This window comes from Elephas maximus, chromosome 5 (assembly GCF_024166365.1).
Source record: "Elephas maximus indicus isolate mEleMax1 chromosome 5, mEleMax1 primary haplotype, whole genome shotgun sequence".
Classification (NCBI taxonomy): Eukaryota; Metazoa; Chordata; class Mammalia; order Proboscidea; family Elephantidae; genus Elephas; species Elephas maximus.
The window spans coordinates 109,103,542-109,127,454 of NC_064823.1; the positions used below are offsets into that span (position 1 = coordinate 109,103,542).

Genomic DNA, 23,913 nt, shown 5'->3' on the forward strand with positions numbered 1-23,913 from the left:
CTGGCGCTGCCCCTTCTCTCCCAGCAGCGGCGCAGGTCCCAGCTGATGGTCCGCCGCCTCCGCCACGACCCAGAGGACCGAGGAAGCGCTGCTGCGTCGGGGTGGGCCCGGGGGACCCGAGGCGCAGCTCCTGCAGCCGCGCGAGCCAGGGCCCGGGCCCGCATTACAGCCCAAATAGCGAAGCAGGAAATAAAAAGGAAGACACCGAACCTCGGCGGCCGGGCGCGCGGGCAGAGGAGGCGGGAGACGCCGGGCCGGGCGCGCGGCCGGGGCGCTCGGAGCGGCCAGCAGACTCCACGCGGCGGGCACGCTCGGGCCGCCCCTCCTCTCGGCGCCGCCGGCCACGGCCCAGGCTCCCTCGCTCCGCCACTCCCCGCCTTCCCCCTGCGCTCTCCTCCCCGCCCCCGCCGCCTCCCGCCGCCTCCTCCCCCTCCCGGCCTCCCTCTCCCAGCCAAACTGAGAGCCGGACCCCAGGCCGCCTTCTGCCGCCGCCTCGCCGCCCTCCTGCGAGCGCTCCACCATGGACAGTCCTGTTTTCACCTTATAAAGATGGCGGTGCGGGATCGCTGCAACCTTTAGACTAATGACTGTCCGAAACATCGCCTCCATCTGTAATATGGTGAGTGGCCACAGCCTCGGGGGTCGCGCCCGAGGCGCGGGGGAGGCGAAGAAAGGGAAACCCGAGCTGCACACGCGTCCGGCGGCGGGGGGCGGTGGAGTGGGGGGCGAGGGCGGTGGGTCCGGTCTGTTGAGCTTCGGAGAGAAGTTCCCGGCCCCGGGGCTGGGCGGGTCGGCCGCGGCCCCAGGAGCGGCCCCAGGAGCGGCCCCAGGAGCGGCCCCAGGAGCGGCCCCAGGAGCGGCCCCAGGAGCGGCCCCAGGAGCGGCCCCAGGAGCGGCCCCAGGAGCGGCCCCAGGAGCGGCCCCAGCAGCGGCCGGAGCCCCCTGCCGCATTCTCAGACCTGGGACCCCGGAGCCAGCCGGCGCTGCCGGGCCCCAGCCCTCGGGTTGCGGTGGAAACGGGTTGGCGGGGTGGGGAGGAGGAACCCGGACGTCCCGCGGGAGAGGGTTGGGGGATAAGCAGGGGTTGGGGTGGAGGGCACCCATCCTGTCTTTGCATTAAATTCCTGCTGGGCTTCCTGGCCGCCCTCCTCTCATTTTGAGTTCCGGCGTTAGACTGTATTTAAAATTCGCTTTGCAGCGGCAATCAGTTTATCCGGAGAAATTTGCAGTGTAATAAAGCTGTAAAAAAGTGCAAAATTGTGGTTAGGGAAGTGAACTTCAACCTGATTTGGGAAAGCTTGGTGATTTGTTCTGGCTGCCTCAGTTTCTCCATGAGTGAAAGAAGGTTGGACGCCCTCAGGGTGGGGGTGGCTGTGGGTGTGGAGAAGGAGGTCTGCAGGGTCCTCCTGCCTGCTCCAGTGTAGACCCAGTGGTGCCTGGTGGGCGTGGACTCAGCAAAGCAAAGGGACATCACTTGGGGCTCTGATGGGTTCAGGTCCATAACGAAGTGGTCGCTTTGTGTTTCTCCCATCGGTTTCCCTTCCTTTCAGTTTCTGCAAGAACATCATCCCGCCTTTGGGTCCCAAGGGTGCATTTTGCTGGCACCACTTGTCAGAGCCTTTGGGAGTGCTGCTTGACCCTTGGAGTGAGGCATTGCCCTCCTGTGCAGGGTGCGGGGTGTGTGCTTTGCCTTCACCCTCAAGGCTCTCCCCTAACCCTGACGTCGGCCCCCCTCCTCCCCCACCTGGGACATGTGCTTTTTTTTTTTTTCTAATTGTGGTAAATATATAGACAACATTTTCCATTTCAACAGTCTTCATGTGTCCAGTTCAGTGGCATGAAATACATTCATGTAGGCCAACCATCAGCATTAACCGTGCCCCAAATTTTCCATCATCCTTAACAGAAGCTCAGTGTCCCCTAAGACACATGCTGTTTTAACTCCACTTTTGGGAGAAACTCCCTTGAAGCTAGTAGTACAGGCCCCTAAAGAGAATCGGAGGAGCTTGCCTGAGGAGCCTTGGGGGTAAGGTGATCTGGCTGCCCTTCCCCCATCACACAGCTTTTAAGTCTTCTGTTTCACATTCTGTTGCAAGATCAACACATGGCATGGGAGCCTTAGAGAAGCATGTGTTAGCTCAGGGATGGAATTGAGACCCACTGATGCTGGCTTCAATTTTCAGCCTTGTTGGTCGTGGCCACTATCGTGGCCAGCAGAGCAAATACTGAGTCTTATCCAAGTGATAGCTGCCAAGGTGCTGGCACAGGGAGAGTAGATGTGGTGGGTGGCTTTCAGAGTCTTTTCGCTTTCTCTCCCTTCCTTCTCCATGCGGAGACGGGTCCTGGTCCTTCCTGTTGAGCAGCATTAATGTTGCTTGGTATAGTGAAAAGGTGATGTCTTTCTTAGGGATTTTTCTCTGCTACGATCCTGAAGGGAACTGTGAAACCAGAGCGGCTTGTACATGCTCTCATGCGACTGTTGGGGTGGCCTCAGGCCTACAGGGTAGGCAGGCACCGTCCCAGCGCAGTGGTGTGGTGACTCTTCTCTGCCCTGAAGCAGGATGGAAACTTGAAAGCTAGCATGCCCCAAAAGGAAGCCACCCTCCAGTTTTGTTTTTTTTTTGTCCTCAGTGCAGCTGGGTCTTCTTGGCACATCTGGGCAGAATGTCACAACCCGTTTCCAATAAAACTCGAGGCTCAAAGCCTCAGCCAGGGAGGACACAAGAGGAGTAGGCCAGTACTACCATAGGCCCAACATTTGTCCGCTGGAGAGTTGCCGCGTAACGTGGAGACCTCAAAAGGTGCCAAAGTTAGCATCATCACCCAGGTAAAGTGTGGAACCAGTAATTCATAAGAAGGGAGTTTTTACGTTCTAATTTAGCCACTGTTTTGAGCACGTGACGAAGAGTTTGGGCCCTGGAGTCAGCTTTCCTTGGTTCATGCTCTGGTTCTACTTACGCCAGCTTTGTGTCCTTGAACAGGTTATTCTCTTAGTTTCCTTATCTGTAAAATGGGGTTGATCATGGTTACTGTTTTATATGTGAGTATAAAATTGACAGTAACAGCAAAGACTTGCAGTGTACTAGGCCCTGTACCTCAGCAACTCATTTCTGCAGTTTGCTGTTATTGTCAATGTCATCTTCCTCATTGTTGTCTCACCTTCCAATTTTCTAAGGGAGAGTGGAGCTACTAGTATAAACAACCCATGTTTTCATTTATGCAAACCAAGCTGAGTGGCAGTGTAAACAAAGGGCTGGGGTGGGAAGCCCTAACCCTGCTCCTTATGAGGCTGCTCAGGCCACCCCTGCCCCTCTCAGTCTCACTTCCCAGAGAGGAAGGCTTGGTGATGAGGAGACTGCTGTCTTTCTACCTGATCAGATGGAAAGACTGTTGTCTTTCTACCTGATCAGATGGAAATATTCATTGGACTCCTTTAAAATTTTCACTTGATGAATTGTTTCCAGGTAGGTCTTTTATGGGGTCCTCCCAGTTTAACTCTTCCCTGAGGCTCTTACTGATCATCCCTCCTGACTCCATTTAGTCCCAGCTGGTTTGAGTTGTAGTAAGAACAAGTAAGGATTGCTTTTTTGGTTTTTTTGTTTTAAGCAAGTCATTGCGCACATTTTGATCATGTTGATGTGTGTCTAGGAATAATGTTGAAAGATACCATCCTGTGGGTAACACTTGAACAAACCAGGACTTAGTACTGAAAAGTGGATTTGTTCCTACCACCAGACAAGAAAGGACCCAGACAGCAGAAACAAAAATTGTTGGCAAATCCTTTTATAAGGTTGAGAAATAAACACCTTCTCGTTCCCCCACATTCTGTGGTGCCAGTTTAGATATAGGGTACTTGGGAATTATCCACATCTTTCTCCCTCGCCCCCTCTCCCCACCACTGAAGTTTTATTGTTCACTGGAATTTTAGTGCTAGTTCCCATTTGTTTTACTTCTTCTTCTGTGTCAATTCCTGCCACAGTAATTTTTGATGAACTCGCTTGGGGCATGTCTGCTTGGCCTCGCGACAACGTCTGGTTCAGAGATAAGTAAAGCTTGTTTGGTTGGTGTGTCGTAATTTTCAAAATGAAGTAGCTGCTACCAAGGATGAGGAAATGTCTGCCCCCCCCTCCCTGAGAATCCCCTGATTTTTGTCCAGGCCAATGGATTTAACTTCCTGCGTATTTTTATCACCCTATAGATGGAAGGCCTTTTTTATTTATTTTTTATTTTCCATTTGAAGAGCTTAAAGAATTTTCAAAAGAGGAAGCATTTGTTAGGAGAAAGCATATATGCCTTCTAGAAATATGACTTGGACCCGTGCAAATTGGTCTAAAGCATCTGATTTTCATTTGTTAATGAGGCTGTGAGGTGTATCTCAGAGAAGTGCTGTGTATCAAATAGATTATAAGTTGTGTTCCTTCTGCTTGTGGCTTTTATTTTATGCGAGGTCAGGATCATAGGAAATGTAATTTAGAATTGGAATCTGTAGCACTGGGTGTCTCTTCAGTTGAGCATGACTATTATGGTGCCCTCGCTTTGCAAATGTTGTATTTCTTGGGACCTTAGTTTTTCTCAAGGACCCTGGGTGGTGCATACAGTTAATACTGCTAACCAAAAGGCTAGTGGTTCGAGTCCACCCAGATGTACCTCTGAAGAAAGGCCTGGTGGTCTGCTTCAGGAAAACCAGCTGTTAAATATCCTGTGGAGCACAGTTCTGTTCTGACACACATGAGGTTATGTAAGTAGGAATTGACCCCACAACAGCTGGGTTTTGTTTTTCTTTTTTTTTCCCTCCGGTTGTAAAACTGCTAATTTTTTTTTTTTGATCATTAAAAGCTTTTAAGTAAGAAGTGTTTCTTAGATGTAGAATACTCCATATTGAGGTGCCTGGTTGGAACAGGATAGCTAGCCCTGGCTTGAATCAAACTCCATATTGTTAAGTAGACTGCATTTTGAATCAGACTTTAGCTTGTCCAAAGCCTCTGCATTCCTGAGAATGAAAACGGCGACTTCCCTAAACTTTAACCTAACTTCTCATGAGCAAATAAGGGTGGGCATGAGAACATAGCTGTTCTGGGAAGGTTTTGTTGATTATGATGTTGGTGGTCTCTCCCTACTGCTCCCCATTTTTCATGCCCTGTCATGTGTTTACCCTCTCCATCTTACCATATAAGGAGCCCTGGTGGGTGGTGCATTGGTTAAAAGTGGTTGGCTACTGTCTGAAAAGTTGGTAGTTTGAACCCACCAGCTGCTCCTCGGGAGAAAGATGTGGCAGTCTGCTTCTGGTAAAGATTATACAGCCCCAGAAGCCCTATGGGGAAGTTCTAGTCTGTCCTACAGGAACGCTGTGAGGTGGAATCGACTTCACGGCAGTGGGTTATCTTACCATATAAAAGGCTCACCTCTCCTTCACAAGGTGGGAGCACTTGGTCAATTCCTCTCTGCCGTGTTTCCCCAATTCGTGAATTACGTTACCCTCAATAAATCTCTTTGCTTTTACTTTAACAGAGTGAGCGTTCTTACTCTTAGACATAGACAAAAGGCTGACAAAATTCTGCTTTTCTTATTGGTTAACAATTACTTGCATTCTGAACTACCTGCTTTAAAACTGTGTCATACTTCCCAAAAAAAAACATTTTAGCATGCATTGAACAGCCCTAGGAAATTATTTGACAGCAGTCAAGTACCAGATATGAATTATTTTAAATAAATGCAGTCACCTTGTTGTGAAAGTAAAATTAGTAAAAATTTTGGAACAAAATGAGTTTTTATAATGGTAGTTTCATCTTGGGAAGCCAACTACTAACCAGAGGCAAATATTTGAGAATAGTTGGAAAAATAAGTCATTGAGTAACGTGTGTAAACCTTATAATCTGGGGGAAGTGATAGTTTTCCTCTTACTCTACTGTTGCTTTAGAAGCCCAGTGGTGCAGTGGTTAAAAGCTATGGCGAGCTACAGCTGCTAACCAAAAGCTTGAGTCTACCAGCTGCTCCTTGGAAACCCCATAGGCAGTTCCCCTGGGTTCCGTAGGGTCACTATGAGTTGGAATCGTTGCTAAGTCAAAGATAATTGGAGATTATAAGTTTAGCTTAATGTACCAGCTTATAGTGGTTCAAGTCATATATGAGGATGTACTCTGATAGTTGTCCAATTTTAGAAATTGCAGCCTGAGGTGGGGTGGGTTAATGTTTAAAGAAAAATTCTGTTTTTCTGGCCCCTGAGATCTAATATGTAGGAATTTGTGTTAGGTCAGGAACTGACAGTTTGACCTGCAGATTTTTCTGTTTTTCTTGGATTCCTAGGGATTCCTAAGGGTAAACAAAATTGAATGCCAGTTTTTAATTAGAATTAAATACCATTTCTCTGGGTATCAAGTTTATGTGTTCCAGTTCACCTGTACGATAAAACCTTATTTATTTGGATTTCACTAAAAAAAAAAATTGTAATTGAAAGTAATTTTCAATTCTGATTCCTTTAGCAATTCCGGGAAATTTTTCTAATTCGTAGACCTCTTCCCTCGTGCATTACCGCCCCCCGCCCCCAGCCGTTTCTTTCCCAGTTGTTCTGAATGAGTTGAGGTTTTATGATGGCATTGAATTCTGTGGTATGGTCAGAATGATTTCTTTTGGTTTTATCTCCAGCCTATCAGCGCAGCCAGCCCAAAGCAAACTGACTGGAAGAGTTGTAAAAGATGGTGTCTTTTAGTCTATTTAACATCTTTGGTCTAAATATTTTAACGCAACTTTTTTATGGTGAACGTTTAATTGTGGTAAAACGTAATGTTAGTCTAAGGAATCGAAAGGCTTTGCTGGTATTTTAAGAGCAAGACCAGGTAAACCGGTCCCTGTCAATCATTTCTAACTCATGGCGATCCCATGTATGTCAGAGTAGAACTGTGTTCTATAGGGTGTTCAGAGGTTGAGTTTTTGGAAGTAGATGTCAGGCCCTTTCTCCTGGGTGGACTCAAACCTCTAACCTTCCAGTTAGCAGCCAAGTGCATCAACCATTTGCACCACCCACGGACTCCTGTAAGAGAGAAGGCCACCCAAGAATGAACGAGCAGAAACTTCTTGCCATAAGTAAATTCTGTGTCAGCAACCAATTCTTGGCACTAAAGGCTTTTTGGAATATGTCTCTGCTGGGATTATGGCTTAAAATTTTGGAGATGTCAAACATCCTCTGTGCGGAGTTTTTCCACAATTTTGATCATGATTATTTGCACGGGGTAGTTTTAAGAGTATGGGGGGAAACCCCATTGGTTCCCAGGGCTTCCCTTTTCATTTGTAGGCCCAGCCTTCCTCCTGCCCAGTTGTGGCTGGAAATCACCCAAGTTCCACTTTCAGAACTCACCACTGCTCAGACTTGGGGCTCTTTTCTGGGTGGTGGTACATTTCAGGCCTGTGGACAAGTGTGGAAAATAATAGAATGAACACCCATGTACCCACCACCCAGTGAAGAAATAAAAATGATTACAAATACAGTTGTATTCGTCCCCGTTTCATTACCCCTCCCCCTACACAGAGTGACCACTGTTCTGAATTTAGTGTTTATAGTATGTTTTTATACATTTACTATATATGTGTACATTCTTATCTTAGTATTGTTAAGCTAAATATAGTATTGTTCCCTCATGTTTGTAGAAATGCTCTGTAATACCAAACAAATCCTTCTGTTTATTTTTGCTTAAATTATGAAATTAGATACTGTAGACAACTGTAATTCTAGTTTATTTTGATTGCTGTATGCTATTCCATCAAATGAGTGTGCTACATTGTATTCATTCATTTTATTGTTGATAAACGTTCAGGTTTACACTTCTTTGTGTGTGTTATTTTAGTGCTATAAAAACTGTCTTAAGTCACATTCCTGTGTGTATAGGATGTTTGAAAGTCTCTCTGGTATATACCTGGAAGGGAAACAGGAGGATCAAAGGAAATGGGTGTCTTCAAATTTTATGTATTGTTGGATTGCACTCCAAAGTGGTTCTACCAATTTGCATTCAAACCAGCAGCGTATGGGAGTCCCACTTGCTGCACATGCTTATAGGCACTTGATGTTTTTAGACTTGACATTTTGTCAATCTTTTGGGTGTGAAATGGTATCTTTGTGGATTAAAATGTGCGTTTTCCTGTTTACTAGTGAGGTTGGACATCTTTTCATGTGTTTATTGTGCTGGATTTTTTTTAACCCAGGGGCTCAGGAGCAGTTTTCTGGAATTGGAAATTCAAGGTTGCAGTGTTGGTTTTGTCTGAAAACCAGGAAAGGAATGATAAAGGGGAAAATCAGGGAGACCAGAGAAAAATTGAAGAAATGTAGGGATGGCACAAAGGATATGTATTGAGAGAATGATGACCAAGTGGCCCTGTACCAAAATCAAACCAGTTGCTGTTGAGTTGACTCCGACTTATGGCGACCCCTTGTGTGTCAGAGTAGGACTGCGCTCCACAGGGTTTTTCAATGGCTGATTTTTTTGGAAGTAGATTGCCAGGCCTTTCTTCTGAGGTGCCTCTGGATGGACTCAAACCTCCAACCTTTCGGTTAGCAGCTGACGTGTTAACTGCACCACTGAGAGACTCCTGTGGTCATTGTGAAAGGGGTGAAAACTTGTCACAAAAGGATTGTAGGCTAGAATTGACAAGATATCTTGAGTGTCGAGAGGAAATTTGGGAAATGTTATTGTGTTAGGCAGGTCTGAGTTCAGGTCACGTTATTCATGCTAGAGAGTTGTTGTTAGGTCTGTCCAGTTGCTTCTGACTCAGCAACCCCATGTGATATAATAGAAGTGTCAATGGTTAAATGCTCGGCTGGTAACTGAAAGGTCAGCGGTTTGAATCCACCAGTGGCTCCATGGGAAAAAAGTCCTGGTGATGTGTTCCTATAAAGAATATAGCCTAGGAAACCCTGCAGGGAAGTTCTAGTCTACCCTTTAGGGTTGCTGTGAGTGGTGATCGACTTGATGGCACACAACAGCAAAACAGTCTTTGTGGAAACAGTTTGTCAGGTCTTCCTGCCACAGAGCCACTGGGTTGATTTGAACCACCAACCTTTTTGTTAGCAGCCGAGCACTTAACCATTGTGCTACAAGAGTTGTGTATTTTGAAAAGCACCCACCTACTGCCGTCGAGTTGATTCCGACTCATAACAACCCCATAGGATTTCCAAGGCTGTAAATCTCTACAGAAGCAGACTGCCACATTTCACCTGCAGAGCTACTGGTGGTTTCAAACCCCCTGCCTTTCGGTTAGCAGTGTATTGCTTTGACCACTGTGCCACCAGGGCTTCATGTTGGAGAGTAGCTTTGTTTAATTGGACTGGGCTTATTTATTTTATTTTTGTTGTTGTTGTTGTTGAAAATATACACAGCAGAACATACACCAATTTAACAGTTTCTGTATATGTACAGTTTGGTGACATTGATTACATTCTTAAGGTTGTGCATCCATTTCACCTTCCTTTCCTGAGTTGTTCCTTCGCCATTTATATAAACTCAGTGCCCACTAAGTGTCCTGTCTAACCTTTCAAGCTGCTGTTATCAGTTTGTCCCTGTGTAGACTGTTCTTTAAAAGAGTGCAATGCTCAAGGCACACCTGGAAATCTGGCTTTGGTGAAAGCGTCTGGGGCCTTTTCCCCATGAGAACAACAGCTTGGCTGGACTTGAGCAGTTTTTCTGTTTACCCAGTTGCTTTTTGAAGTTCTTTTAGTAAGGCACCATGAAATTATGGTCTTCCCCTAAAATACTGTTTTTTTGGGGGCTCCATCAGGTTAGAACCCTGTGTAGGAAACTAGTTTTATCAGGATCTGCTTGAATGTACTTGTGGAATTACCATCTCAAACATTTAGAAAACATTCCCTTCACTTTATTTTAATTTTCAGAGCATGAACACAGAAATGTCAACTATAAAAATATGTTATACTTTACTGGCTCCTCTTTTTACCAAATACTCATGCCCACGTGTGCATAGTCTTAATAAAAAATTCAAACTCTGGGGTTCTACCTCTTGAGATTTTTATTAAGTAGGTCCAAGGTGGAGCCTGGAGCCCTGGTGGCACAGTGGATAAGATCTGCCAACTACGGCTGCTAACTAAAAGGTCAGCAGTTCGAATCCATCAGCTGTTCCTTGGAAACCCTATTCTGTTCTGTCTTATAGGGGAGCTCCCAGTCCACCCAGTTGGAAATCGACTCCACAGCAACAGGTTTAAGGTAGAGCCCTGGAATCTGCATTTAAATAAGTGTCTTTTCCCTCATCCCATTCTGTTGTTGGTGAGCTGAGGACCACACTTTGAGAGATATTGCTATTCTTGGGTAATCTTGGCCTACTTAAAAAAATTGCACATAGGTGGAAATCACCTGGTATGTAGAGGCTTCTAAAATTCTGCAAGTCCTGAAGCTTCAGATTGTTGCCATACTGTCGTTGTGTTTATGAACATTGAATAAATAAGCAGAGTTTTATTACTGTATGCTTCTACAACATGGTGTGTATTTCTTGTCACCGCTGAAGCTTTAAAAAAAAATTAATTATGAAACATTAACACCTGGAAAAGTATGGGAAAAAGTATGCAAAACAAAATACAACATACACCCAAATATCCACTCCACAGATTGAACAGACATTAAAATTTAGCCTTTTTTTTTTTTTTTTAGTTATAATACTTTAAAGATACAGCTGACCACCCTCATCTCTTCGATTCCGACTCACAGCAACCCTATAGGACAGAGTAAAACTGTCCCCGGGCTGACATATATAAAACCAAAAAAAAAAACCAAACCTGTTGCCTTTGAGGTGATTCTGACTCATAGCGACCCCTATAGGGCAGAGTAGAACTGCCCCATATGGTTTCCAAGGAGCTCCTGGTGGATTTGACCTGCTGACCTTTTGGTTAGCAACCATAGCTCTTAACCACTATACTATCAGGGTTTCCAGTTTATTCGTTCTAACTGTGCTATAACAGTATTCCTTGACTTAACTCGATTTATCCATTCTCTTATTTAGGTGCAATTAGTCAGTTTCCAAAATATTCTCCCTGGAAACAGTGCTGCAGTGAATGTTCTTGTTCTGGTCTACTTTTCACACGTGCCTTCACTTCTCCAGGATGTAGTCCTGGAAGGAGAAGTGTGCTGCTCATGTGGCCGCCTTCAGCTTTACCAGGTGTTTTTTAAAATGCTGTCTGAAGTCCTTGCACCAATTGGATTTTTTCTGAGATGCAGCTTCTAGGGCACAGCCCCAGGGTTTCTAACTATAAGTAGTTGTAGGTAGGTGTCTTAGGCTGGGTTCTCTAGAGAAGCAAAATCGGTAAAGTATATAAATATATATAAAGCATATAAATGTATATATAGGTGTGTATCAAGGAAGTGGCTCACACGATTGTAGTGGCTGGAATGTCCCAAGTCCGTGGATCAGGATATAGGTGTCTCCTGATTCACGTAGCTACAGGGGCTGGTGAACCCAAGATCAGCAGGTTGGAGAGCAGGGCTCTTGCTCACAGGCTGTGAAGATCCACACATCCCAAGATCGGCTGATAAGCTGCTAGCTCAGGTCCCTAGAATCGGAGGTCAGATGAACAGGAGGCAGCTGCAGGATCCAGAGAGGGCAAAAGCCAGAATGTCCACTTATATTCGGATGCAGGCCACTTGCCCGAGGAAACTCCCTTTCAACTGATAGGTTACTCACAGCAGATCCCGTCATGGGAGTGATCACATATAAACACTGAGAATCATGGCCAGCCAAGTTGATATACAGTTTTAACCGTTACAGAAGGTCTGGGTAGGTTTCAGACATCTGCAGGTTTATTATTATTTTTCCCCCCCCCCAAAAATAAAGTGTTACAGCTGATTCTGATGAGCATTCCAGGTTGAAAAAAAACCCTATATTAGACTGGAAACTCCATGAGGACAGGACTTATATTTATCTTATTCACTGTTTGTATCCCAGCTTTCAGTACAGTTCTCAGTACATAATGTGGTAGGTGTTCAATAAATAGTTATTGGATGACTGAAGAGATGTTGCTTGGTAAATGCAAGAAATATCTTGACGTGTAGTAATGGCATGCTCCTCCAATTTTAATGTGCATAGGAATTACCTGCAGATCTTGTTACAATACAGATTTTGATTCAGTAGGTCTGTGATGGGGCTCGAGACTTCATTTGTAACCTCTCCAGTGATGTAGATGCTGCTGGCTTGGGGCACGCACTTGAAGCAACAAGGGCCTAGGGAAAAAAGAAAAGCAGAACACACAATTTCCATCTTCCATGTAGTGGTAGAGTGGAGGAGTGTGGGATTTGGCATCTAGTTTGGTAAGTCTTAGAGCCTGTTTCTTCATCCCTTTACAACAAACAGGCAGATAATGAAATACATGTCACAGCTTTTTTTGGGAGAATCAAAGGTGGTCCTGCCCTGGTAGCAGTTTGTAAGCTGTGATGGTGCCCTCATGCATGTAACTTTTCATAATTATTCTCACCCTTGTAGTAAATTAACACTTTCCTTCAGGCAACATAGCCATGTTCCTGCAAAGCTGTTGGCTCTGTAGGTATCAATGTAGCCTGAAAACCTACTTACTTTTGACTGGCCACCTACGTTTAGAGGGGCGTTTTGGGAGGCGTGAGATTGGGTTTGGAAGTTGGGTGGACACAGAGGTAGAATTCACTGCTTGGTTTGGTTGTGGCCGTGGGGGCTGTGGAGGGGAGATAGTTGCTGTCCCTGTCTCTGCTCTCTCCTAACTCAGTTCTGCAGTGGGGCAGCCAACAGGATGGTGGTGACACCCTCTAATTTATTCTCCAAATCAGACACTTCTGAAAGTGAAAAGGGTGCTAAAACTAATAGGTATTAATTCATCTACTAGAGGTGTCATCTGAACTGTTCAAGGCAAACTGGACCCTAAGGTTAAGGTACCATAGGACACTGCCATTTGAATGCAAGTTTTCAGGGTGCTGTGGTACTGGGGATTCTGCCTTGTCAATTGGGGGGAGGCAGTATGGGGTGAAGAGAAGAGTGCAGGCTCTGAGGGTAAATTGCCTGCATTTGGCAATTAAACTCTGTGTCTTGGTTTCCTCACTTGAAGAGAAGGATAAATAGCACCTGTCTCATGGAGTTGTTGTGAGGATTAATTGAAATCGTATATGTCAAGCACTTGGAGCAATGCCTTGTACTTTGGAAGTATTCAATAAATGAAAGCAATTACTTTCCAGTTGTCTTGGAATTGACTCCGACTCACAGCGACCCCGTTGTTTTCTTTTTGTTGTTGAGAATATGCACAGCAGAATATACACCGATTCAACAATTTCCATCTGTGCAATTCAGTGACACCGATTACATTCTTCAAGTTGTGCAGCCATTCTCACCCTCCTTTTCTGAGTTGTTCATCCTCGGTTAACATAAACTCAGCTGTCCCCTAACTTTCCTATCTAATCTTTTGAGTTGCTATTATCAGTTTGATTCCATATAGATAGATCTTAAAAGAGCACAACGCTTAAGGCAGACATCCTTGACTAGTTAAGCTAAACTATTGTGTAGTTTTAAGAAGACTTAAGGTATGAGGTTTAAAGATTATTTCAGGGCAGTAGTTTCAGGGTTTTATCTGGCCTCCATGGCTCCAGAAATTCTAGATTCCATGAGAATTTGAAATTCTGTTCTGCATTTTCCACCTCTTGATCAGGATTCTTTTATAGAATCTTTGATCAAAATGTTCAGTAATAATAGCTAGGCACCATCCAGTTCTTCTGGTCTCATGGCAAAAGAGGCAGTTGTTCGTGGAGGCAAAATTAGCCACATATTCCACATCCTCCTCCTCCTTCCTGACTCTCCTTCTTCCTCTCTTGCTCCAGTGAGTAGAGACCATTTATTGTACCTTGAATGGCTGCTTACAAGCTTTTAAGACCCCAGGCACTACACAACAAACTAGAATGTGGAACAGAAGCACTGAACATGTTATTAGGCCAATTAACTGGGATGTCCCATGAAACCATGACCCTAAACCTCCAAAGCAAGGAACCAAATCCACGATTGTGCATAAGTAGCTTCAGTAGTTACTCCTTTTTTTTTTTTTGTCTTTGTTGTAAATATATCTGTCATACAACTTTTGCCAAGTCTACTTTTTACAAGTATACAACTTATTGACAGCAGTTATGTTAACTGGCTCTGCAACCCAACCCTTAATCAATGTAGTTTTCCCATCACCATAAACCGAAACCCAGTATTGCATTAGTAGTAATCCCCCCTTTTTCCCTCTCCATCCCACCCCTGGTGACCATTAATAAACTTTAATCTCTGTACATTTGCCTGTTCTTATCTTTTTATATAAGTGAGGTCATACAATATTTGTCCTTTTATGATTGACTTATTTTACTCAGCATAATGTCTTCAAGCTCCATCCATATTGTAGCATGTATCAAGACTTCATCTCTCTTTCTGGCTGAGTAGTATTCCATTGTATGTATGTACCACATTTTGTTTATCCATTCATCCATTGATGGGCATTTAGGTTGTTTCCACCTTTTGGCTATTGTGAATAGTGCTGCAGTGAACGTTGGTGTACAAGTATCTGTCTGAGTCCCTGCTTTCAAGTTTTTGGGTATATGCTAAGGAGTGGAAGCTCCATAGGGTTCTCAGTGGCTGATTTTTCAGGAGTAGATCACCAGGCCTTTTTTCCAAGATGCTTCTGGGTGGGCTTGAACCTCTAACCTTTTGGTTAGCAGTCAAGTGGTATTAACAGTTTGCACCTCCAGGGTCCCCAATTAGTTTGGTTTTGCTTTTGTTGCCATTGAGTCGATATTGACTCATGGTGACCCCATGTGTGCAGAGTAGAACTGCTTCACAGCATTTTGAAGGCCGATACCTTTTGGAAGTAAATCACCAGGCCTGTCTTCTGAGATGTCTCTGGGTGGGTTCAAAGTGCCAGCCTTTCAGCTAGTAGTTGAGCACTTAACTGATTGTGTCACCCAGGGACCCCTAATAAAGTGAAATTCAAAAATAGCATGGATTGTGTTCTGGGGTATATGTTATCCCCAAGCTTCTCTTCCCATAGAGAAAACCATGGAACGGATCCAATTCCTTAGATCCGTGATTCTCAAATGTCAGCTTTTTGTCCTTTATTATTCTCATTATTCTGTGTACCTTCAGCATTTATATACTTAATAAACCCATTGCTGTTGAGTTGATTTCAACTCATAACGACCCTATAGGACAGAGTAGAACTGCCCCATAGGGTTTCCGAGGAGTGGTGGTGGATTTGAACTATAGAACTTTTGCTAGCAGCTGAACTCTTAACCACTGCCCACCAGGGCTCCATTTACTTAATAGTTTTCTTCAAATATGCTCACCTTGTTTTAATTTGGGCTCATTCTATGACAAGACATCTGTGAAATAATAGGTTTGGTGAGCTAGTTATATGCTTTTCTAACACATATCAAGTACATAATTGTTGAAGTCAGAAATGTTTTTACTTGTGCTATGTAAGGTGATCTCATATCCTTCCAGGGTTCATGGCCCAAAGTTTGGGCGACATTGGCCCAGGTAAGAGGTTCTTTATGGTGGTTCAAAAAACTGGCTACTAGAGGAGCACCATTGTTTAACTGGTTTCTAGAGCCTTGGGTGGCAGGTTAGCATTGTGGATGAGACTTGGGTGGAGTTTCCACACCATCATGGGGTATGAGAGTTTGATGTTATCTACTTTCTCAAAGACTCCATGTCTTGTCCAGAACATGCAGATGATGAACGAACTTACCTCTCCGGGTTGTTGTGAGGCCCAAGTGGAATCATTTATGACTAATGCTTAGGCCACTGCTTGGTCATTTTTATTACTGTTTTCTTCCAGTGCCTTACTGTTTTTCATTAACAAAAGAGCATAAATGTTGTAGTAGGAGCTGTGAGCTAGTGTTTTAGTTATCTAGTGCTTCTATAACAGAGATACCACAAGTGGATGGCTTTAACAAAGAGGAATTTATTCTCTCACGATCTCGTAGGCTAGAGGTCCAAATTCAGGGGATCAGCTCCAGGGGAAGGCTCTCTCCGTCAGGTCTGGAGGAAGGTCCTTCTCCTTTGTTTTCCCCTGGACTAAGAGCTTTTTTGCACAGGAATCCCAGGTCCAAAGGATATGCTCTGCTCCCCGCATTGCTTTCTTGGTGGTATAAGGTCCCCAACTCTCTGCTTACTTACCTTTCCTTTTATCTCTTGTAAGGAAAAGGTAGTGCAGGCCACACCTCGGGGAAACTCCCTTTACACTGGATCAGGTCCGTGATCTGAGCCAAGGGTGTTACATCCCACCCTAATCGTCTTTAACCACAGGCAGAGATTATGATTTATAACACATAGGAAAATCACAAGATGGAGGACAACCACGCAATACTGGGAATTGTGGCCTAACCAAGTTGACACATATTTTTTGGGGACACAGTTCAATTCATGACAGCTAGGAATCTGAAGTCTCAGGCTCTAATCCTGACCCTGCTACTTTTTAGCTTTGGTGACTTTGGGCAGCTCACTTCTGCCTCTCTGGGTCTATGAAATGGCAAGAACCACTTCTGCTGATGAGCAGTGGTGGAAAGCAGATGAGGTGCTGTCAGTGCGAGTGGTTTTTAAAGTAGCTACGGTTTCCAGTCAAAGGGAAGACCAGGAAAGAGAAACCGAGAAATACCAAAAGAGGAAGAAGCTGGAACTTTGGTCAGAAATGTCGTTGGAAGGCACAGTGTGGATGGCATGTGGCAAAGCTTTTGTAATCATCAGTCAAGATCTAATGTTTTTCCCTTTCCTGATAATGAGGACATATCATGTAGTGTTGTTGTTGTTAGTTGAGTTGTTGAGTTGATTCTGACTCATAGCAACCCCAAGTGTGCAGAGTGGAACTGCTCCATAGGGTTTTCGAGGCTGTGACCTTTTGGAAGCAGATCGCCATGCCTGTATTTTGAGGCGTCTCTGAATGGGTTTGAACCACCAATCTTTTGGCTAGTAGTTGAGTGCTTAACCATCCACCTAGGGACTCCATCATCATGTAGTAAAAGATATCTGGTCATCTAATAAGCTTATATAATTCTTGGAGGAAGTATAGCCAGAATGCTCCTTGGAAGCGAAGATGGCAAGGTTTCATTTTGCTTAACTTTGGATGGGTCATCAGGAGGGACCAGTCGCTGGAGAAGGACCTCATGCTTGGTAAAGCAGAGGGCCAGTGAAAAAAGAGGAGACTCTCAATGAGATGGGCTGACACAGTGGCTACAACAGTAGGCTCAAACATACCAACAATTGTGAGGATGACACCGGATAGGGCAGTGTTTCGTTCTCTTACACATAAGGTCGCTGTCCGTTAAAGCTGACTCATCGGCAGCTAACTAACAACAAAAACAATAGCAACAACAATAAGCTTATAAATATACTGTTTTGTGTTATTTGGTGTAGACTGTTCAATGTTCCTAACTCAGAAATACATGGAGCAGCTTAGCTCAGTTTCTTTCTTTTTTGATTTATAAATAATGTGTTTGAATAGGTAATATGATTTCACATGGTAGAAGATTCAAAATGTAAAAAGAATGTGTTTGAAAATACACTCTCCATCTAATTCTTGTCTACCAATTGGTCTACCAATACTTGGTAGTTTTTTATGCTTCCATCAGAGATGTCTTATACATGTACAAGCAAATTTGTGTATACTTTTCCCTTAGTTTTTTGAAACACAAATACTTCACACAGTATGCACAAATCTCTCCTGATCTGCCCCCTCGAATTTTTTTTATCTTGGAGGTGGGTCTGGGTTAGTGTTTAAAGGGCATCCTCATTCTTTTTTTATGGGTGCAGAGTATTCATTGCTTGAATGTATTGAGTTCACTTATCCAGGCCTCCAATGATGGGACATCTAGGGATTTTTCCAGTCCTTGGTTTTTACAAACAAGGCTGCAGTAAGCAACTTTGTCCCTATATCATTTTGCATTTGTGGGAGTATATCTGTCTCTTGCAGGCTTCCTAAAAATGGAATTGCATTTGTAGCTTTGCTGGATTTTGCCAAATTGCCCCCCACCAGCAATGTATGTAATTCTGATTCCCCAAACTCTTGCCAAAGCGATGTGCTATCCAAACACCTTTCTATCTTGGCCAGTCAGGGGAAAAATGGTGTCTTGCTGTATTTTTAGCTTGCATTTCTCTTACTAGGAGTGAGCTTGGGAAGACCCCAAAAAGCAAACACACTGCTCTTGAGTCGATCCTGACTCATAGCGACCCTATAGGATGGAGTAGAACTGCCCCATAGGGTTTCCAAGGCGGTATAATCTTTACAGAAGCATTCTGCCATATCTTTCTCCCGAGCAGCGCCTGGTGGGTTTGAACTGCCGGGCTTTCTGTTAGCAGCTGAGTGCTTCAGCCACTGCACTACCAGGGCTCCTTCATGTTTAAGAAAACAAGCTCAATTCCACTTAAATGTTTGACTATTGGCAATTATTTTAAGTCTGCCGGGAAGAATCCATTTCATTTCTATTTTCAACCTGTCACGGACCGGTATTTCTGTAAAATACAATAAAAAGAATTACTAGCAAAATGAAATAAAAAACCCCAAAGATATATAAAACACAACCCCAAATTTTTATTACTGAACTTGACAGATATAAAATTACTCTATCCATTTGTTATACACGTTTCAGTTTCTGAACGTAACTATAGCAGACCATAGCACTTGGAGTAATATTGCTATGAAGGACTCCTTGCTCATCTCTTCTCCCATTACCCCATTTGAGGGTGAGAGAGCACAGAATTTTGTATTTCATGGTCAGTACATTTCAGGATATTTTCATTATTTTTTAAAAAAGCCCAAACCCATTGCCACATCGAGTCAATTCTGACTCATAGTGACCTCACGTGTGTCTTGTAGAGTAGAACTGCCCCATAGCGTTTTCTAGGCTGTAATCTTTAAGGGAGCCGATTGCCAGGTCTTTCTCCCACAGAGCTGCTGGGTAAGTTTGAACTGCCAACCTTTAGGTTAGTAGCTGAGTGCAAACCGTTTGTCTCACCCAAGAACCTCTGTTGTTTTCATATTAGATTAAAATATCTCTGACGGCGCAGTACCGATCCAGAAGGGCTTGGTTCCCAAGGGCAGGGATGCCAGGAACATTAACTCCTTCGGTCCTTCCCACGCTGTGAGGTAGGGATACTGCTGCCAGAGTTTTCACTGATGAAGACCTTGAGGGATGGAGTGACACGGGACGATGAGAGAGAGAGAGGGATGTACCAGGTCATCCTATTAGTAATAATGGCAGAGCAGGGCCCAACATCCAAGGGTTTGCCAGGATCCCACGCCATCCATGTTGCCTTTTGTAGGAAGGGATAGGAAATGTGCCTCTGGAGAAAGCAGTTGCTTGGGAGACAGTTGGAAAGGAATCTTAATGTCTTTGTAGAAGGTCAGATTGAGAATGAGTTTTTTGCTGTTAGCTGGCTGAATTCAGGGTGGTGCAGTTAAGTGCTTGGCTACTAACTGAGAAATCGAGGCTGCTAACTGAGAGGTCGATGGTTTGAACCCACCCAGTGGCACCTCGGAAGAAAGGCCTGGTGACCTACTTTCCAAAAATCAGTCGTTGAAAACCCTATGGAACACAGTCCTGCTGTTACACATAGGGTCAGCGTGAGTCAGGATTGACTAGACAGCAGCTGGGTTTTTTTTTTTTTTTTGGTTGCGTTCAGTGACTGGGCGAACATTTCATCTTTCTCCACCTTCTGCCAGAAAACACAGGTCTGGTATTCTTTGTTCTGCCTTTGAGTTGGAGTTTTTCCTTTCCCTGCGAGGAATTTATTTTACTATCTCTAAATTTGTTTCAAGTTGTGATACAAGCCAAAGACTCTTAACTGTTCTTCAGTGTTCCTTCTTACAGTGACTTGGAATCATTATGAAGTCACGTATCCCTGGGTCATCTTTCTTCAGTAGGAGACATTTTTGCTTGTTTGTCATAAACTAGAGATCATGAAAAGAAATCATGTTGAGATTTTTTTCGGAGTTATTCCTCCCTATATCCTGTATCACGTAAGACATGGAAATGACAAGCTATTACAGTACAGAATGAAAATGCCCCTTCTTTTTTTGTGGCCAAAAATATATAACAAAAGGTTTGCCGTTTCAACCTTTTTTTTTTATGTGTACAGTTTAGTAACATGTACATCCATTACCACTATCCATTTCCAAATTTTTCCATCTCCCTTAAAAGAAAGTCAGTGTCCCCTAAGCAGTGACTATTCTTCTTACCTTCCCTCCTGCTCCTGCTAACCACTAATAAACCTTCGTCTTTATACATTTGAGAATGCCCTTCACATGCTTTTTGATGACTGGCTCCTCACCAAATTCTGGAGAGGAAGGGAGGCTGGATGAGCACTGTTGGACCAGAAGTTGAGGTTGTGGTATAATAGTACTAAAGCCGTGAGTTCAAAACTGACCTCTGCCTTGACCTGGATGAGTTTCTTCCATCAACCTGATTTTCCTCACTTATAAAATGGGGATAGTCTTCTCTGTTTGTGATTCATCTGGGAGGGAGAGTTATGTTCAGTGTTGCTCAGTGGGACGGCAGCTCCGATGACCCGTCTGTTGACTTGGCGGGATGGGCATCCATCAGTAGCTACTTTGGAGGTTGTGTGCCTGGTGGTTGGATGATGTGTGAGAGCCAGCAGCCAAAGCAGACAGGTTGGGAGACAGTCCTGGCTGTCTTATATCTGCGGCTAAAATGTGAATGAGGTGATCGTCTCCCATGACATGCGGCCAAGGGCTCAGGCTCTGGAATCGAATGGTGTAGGTTTGAATCCTGGCTCTGTCTTTATTGCCTGAGTGAGCTTGGGCAGGTCCCCTCAGTTTCTTCATGTGAAGAATGGGGATAACAAGAGTACCTGATCTGCCTCAGGTTTGTAGGTAAGATTAATAAACATATAGATGTTCTCTAAAGAATGAGTGGTACGTATCCTTCCCTTGTTGCCTAAGTTTTTTCAGTTGACAGATTTATCGAGTTCCTTCTGTGTACCAGACACTCTCCTGTTGTTGTGTTGTTGTTAGCTGCCATCTAGTTGGCCCTGACTCACGGTGACCCCACGCACAATGGAGTGAAATGCTACTTGGTCCTGCGCCAACCCCATGATGGGCTGCTGTCTTAGTTATCTAGTGCTGTTATAACAGAGATACCACAAGTGGGGGGCTTTAACAAACAGAAATTTGTTTTCTCACAGTTCAGGAGGCTAGAAGTCTAAACTCAGGGCACCCAGCTCTAAGGAAAGGCTTTCTCTGTTGGCTCTGGGGGAAAGTTTTTTTTTAATCTCTTTTCAACTTCTATTCCTTGGCGATTGTGTTGATTTTCATGTGGCATGATACCTATCTTCCCCTAACTCAGCTTGCTTAATTTGTTCTTTTTCTATCTCAAAAGAGATAGACTCATGACACACTCTGGGCTAATACTGCCTCATTAACATAATGAGGAAAACCCATCCCCAGACTGGATTATAGCCACAAGTATAGAGGTTAGGATTTATAACACGTGTGTTTGGGGGACGCAATTCAGTTCATAACAGTTGAGGGTTGGGCCGTTGTGATCCATAGGGTTTTCATTGACTGGTTTTCAGAAGTGGATCACCAGGCCTTCCTTCCTAGGCTGCCTAGTCTAAAAGCTTCACTGAAACCTGTTCAGCATTATAGCAACATGGAAGCCCCCACTGACAGACGGGTGGTGGCTGTACGTGAGGTGCATTGGCCAGGAATCGAGCCAGGGTCTCCTTCATGGAAGGTGAGAATTTTGCCACTAAAGACACGCTGCTAGGTGCTGGCAGACCATTCAGACATAATCCTTGTCCACGTGGAGCTTATGGTCTAGTGTAGGAGTTGGAAAGCTTTTCTGTAAAGGGCCAGATAGAAAATATTTTAGGCCTTAGAGGCCATAAGGTCTCTGTCACAACTACTGATCTCTGCTGTTGAAGCGTGAAAGTGACTACAACGCATAAACAACGAACATGGCTGTATTCCAATAGAACTTTATTTTCAAAAACAGTTGGCAGGAGGCTGGATTTGGCCCATGGGTTGTAATTTGCTGCCTTGTGGTCTATTGGGAAGACAGATGTTAAGTAATCACAAATAAATAAGTTATTACTAATTGAGATAAATGAGAAGGAAACAGATTCTGTGAAGGAGAGGAGAACCAGAGAAGACCTTTCTGTAGATGTGATATTTAAGCTAAATGGTAAGTAGGAGGTGACCAGAGGAGAGGGAGGGGGGAGAATGTTCCAGGCAGAAGGGACAGCTGAGGGGTCTGGGAAATGGCTGAACTGGTCCTGAGCCTCTTTAGTAATAACAATCTGCAGTGTTATCATCGAGAACTCTGCATTTCTGTCTCTTAAAGACCCAACACATATTCTGCTACTTCCCTTTGGGTAAAGAAAATTATAATTTTTTTCTGATATATAATTTATGCCAATTCCGTGAAATACAAAATTATATAAAGCTGACGGTCCCCTCCTCCCCTGGCCTCTCTAACAATCCTAATGCCAAGAGATGCACTATGTTAACATCTTGGCCTATATATTTCTGGTAGGTCTCTTTTTGTACCATTTTTATTAGGGAATAGAGAATAACATTGCACATCATTCCAATGTTGGGTGTAAAGTGGTTCACTCCTTACAACTTGTTTCTACCTTCTGGTGCTGTTTTCTCTTTTTGCTTTTTAAAAGTTAGTATTTCCTTTTCCTTTAAAGCTAGATGAAGATTTACAGTCCCGAAGCCATTTTGAAAAGTCTTGTCTTCTTGACTACATCTACTCAGAAGTAGGAGGCTACCTCTACAGCTTTGTGACCCATTCAGTTTCCACAGTCCTGTGGTTTGGAGTAGATTGCCTTCTTGAGAGTCAGTGTATTAGTTTCCTCTTGCTGCTGTAACAAATGGTCATAACTTAGTGACTTAAACAATACAAATTTATTACAGTATTCTGGAGGTCAGAAGTCCAAAGTGGGCTTCATTGGGCTAAAATTAAGGTGTTGGCAGGGCTGTGTCCCTCCTGGGGTTCTAGAGCAGAATCCATTTCCTTACCTTTCCACTTTCTGGAGGCCCCTCTCATTCCTTGTTTCATGGCCTCTTGCCTCCATTTTCGAAGGCAGCAAAGGTGAGTTCAGTCCATCTCATATTGCTTTGAAGTTACTGAATTTTCTGTTTCAGTCTTCCACTTTCATTTACCTTGTGATCACCTTGGGCCCACCTGGATGATCCAGGATAATCTAAGACCAGCTGATTAGCAACCTTAACCCTTACATGACCCAATTTAAAAAAAGTTTTTTTCATTGGTGATGTTTTTTCATTAATGGAATGCATGCTTTATCATTGAGTGTGCTTGAATTTTAGATAGGTAATATGAATTGGGAAATACTATGTGGGACACATGTATCACTGGACTCTGGGGGGTAGGATTGGTGGGCTGAGGCAAGAAAACATGTTATCTTAGCAATTTTATTTTATTTGGTGAGCCTTTTCAAAACATGAGATAACACATAAGGGCACCCTGCAATGGCTGCACACGATTGCTGTTGTAGTTTCCTTCTTAGTGCTGCATTTTCTACATTGCCTTCTGGTTCGCTTAACAGGTAAATACCTTCCAACCTGTCGGAGCCAGACTTCATTTGGCACGCTGCTGACTCCTGGCTTGTTCTGACAATAAAGCACCTTCCCAATAACACTCAGGGAACAGTAAATGAACTTACAGGGCTCATCTCCCTGCACATAAGCCCGAGAAATGAAAAATCTAGCTGGAACTTATATGTCCCAGTGGTCTTTCAGTGCTAAAAAGTGTGATTACACTCCATGGCCCCTGAAAATAAGTCATTCCATTGAAGATTTCCTAATCACGAACAGCACCATCCCAGTAACACTCATGAAACAGTAAATATATTTACAAGCCTTATCTTGCTGTGAAGAAGGTAAAAGACAAAACCTTCACA

At 44.0% G+C, this 23,913-nt stretch overlaps 1 protein-coding gene across 1 annotated transcript in view; it reads left to right on the plus strand.

Moving 5' to 3' along the window:
• Window positions 1–480: 480 nt before the first annotated feature.
• Window positions 481–23,913, plus strand: part of USP46 (ubiquitin specific peptidase 46) — a 77,215-nt gene continuing 53,782 nt past the window's right edge. Inside the window, exon 1 of the mRNA XM_049886253.1 lies at window positions 481–619. Coding sequence (XP_049742210.1) covers window positions 584–619 — 36 coding nt within the window. The 5' untranslated portion in view covers window positions 481–583. The remainder of the gene's footprint in view (window positions 620–23,913) is intronic.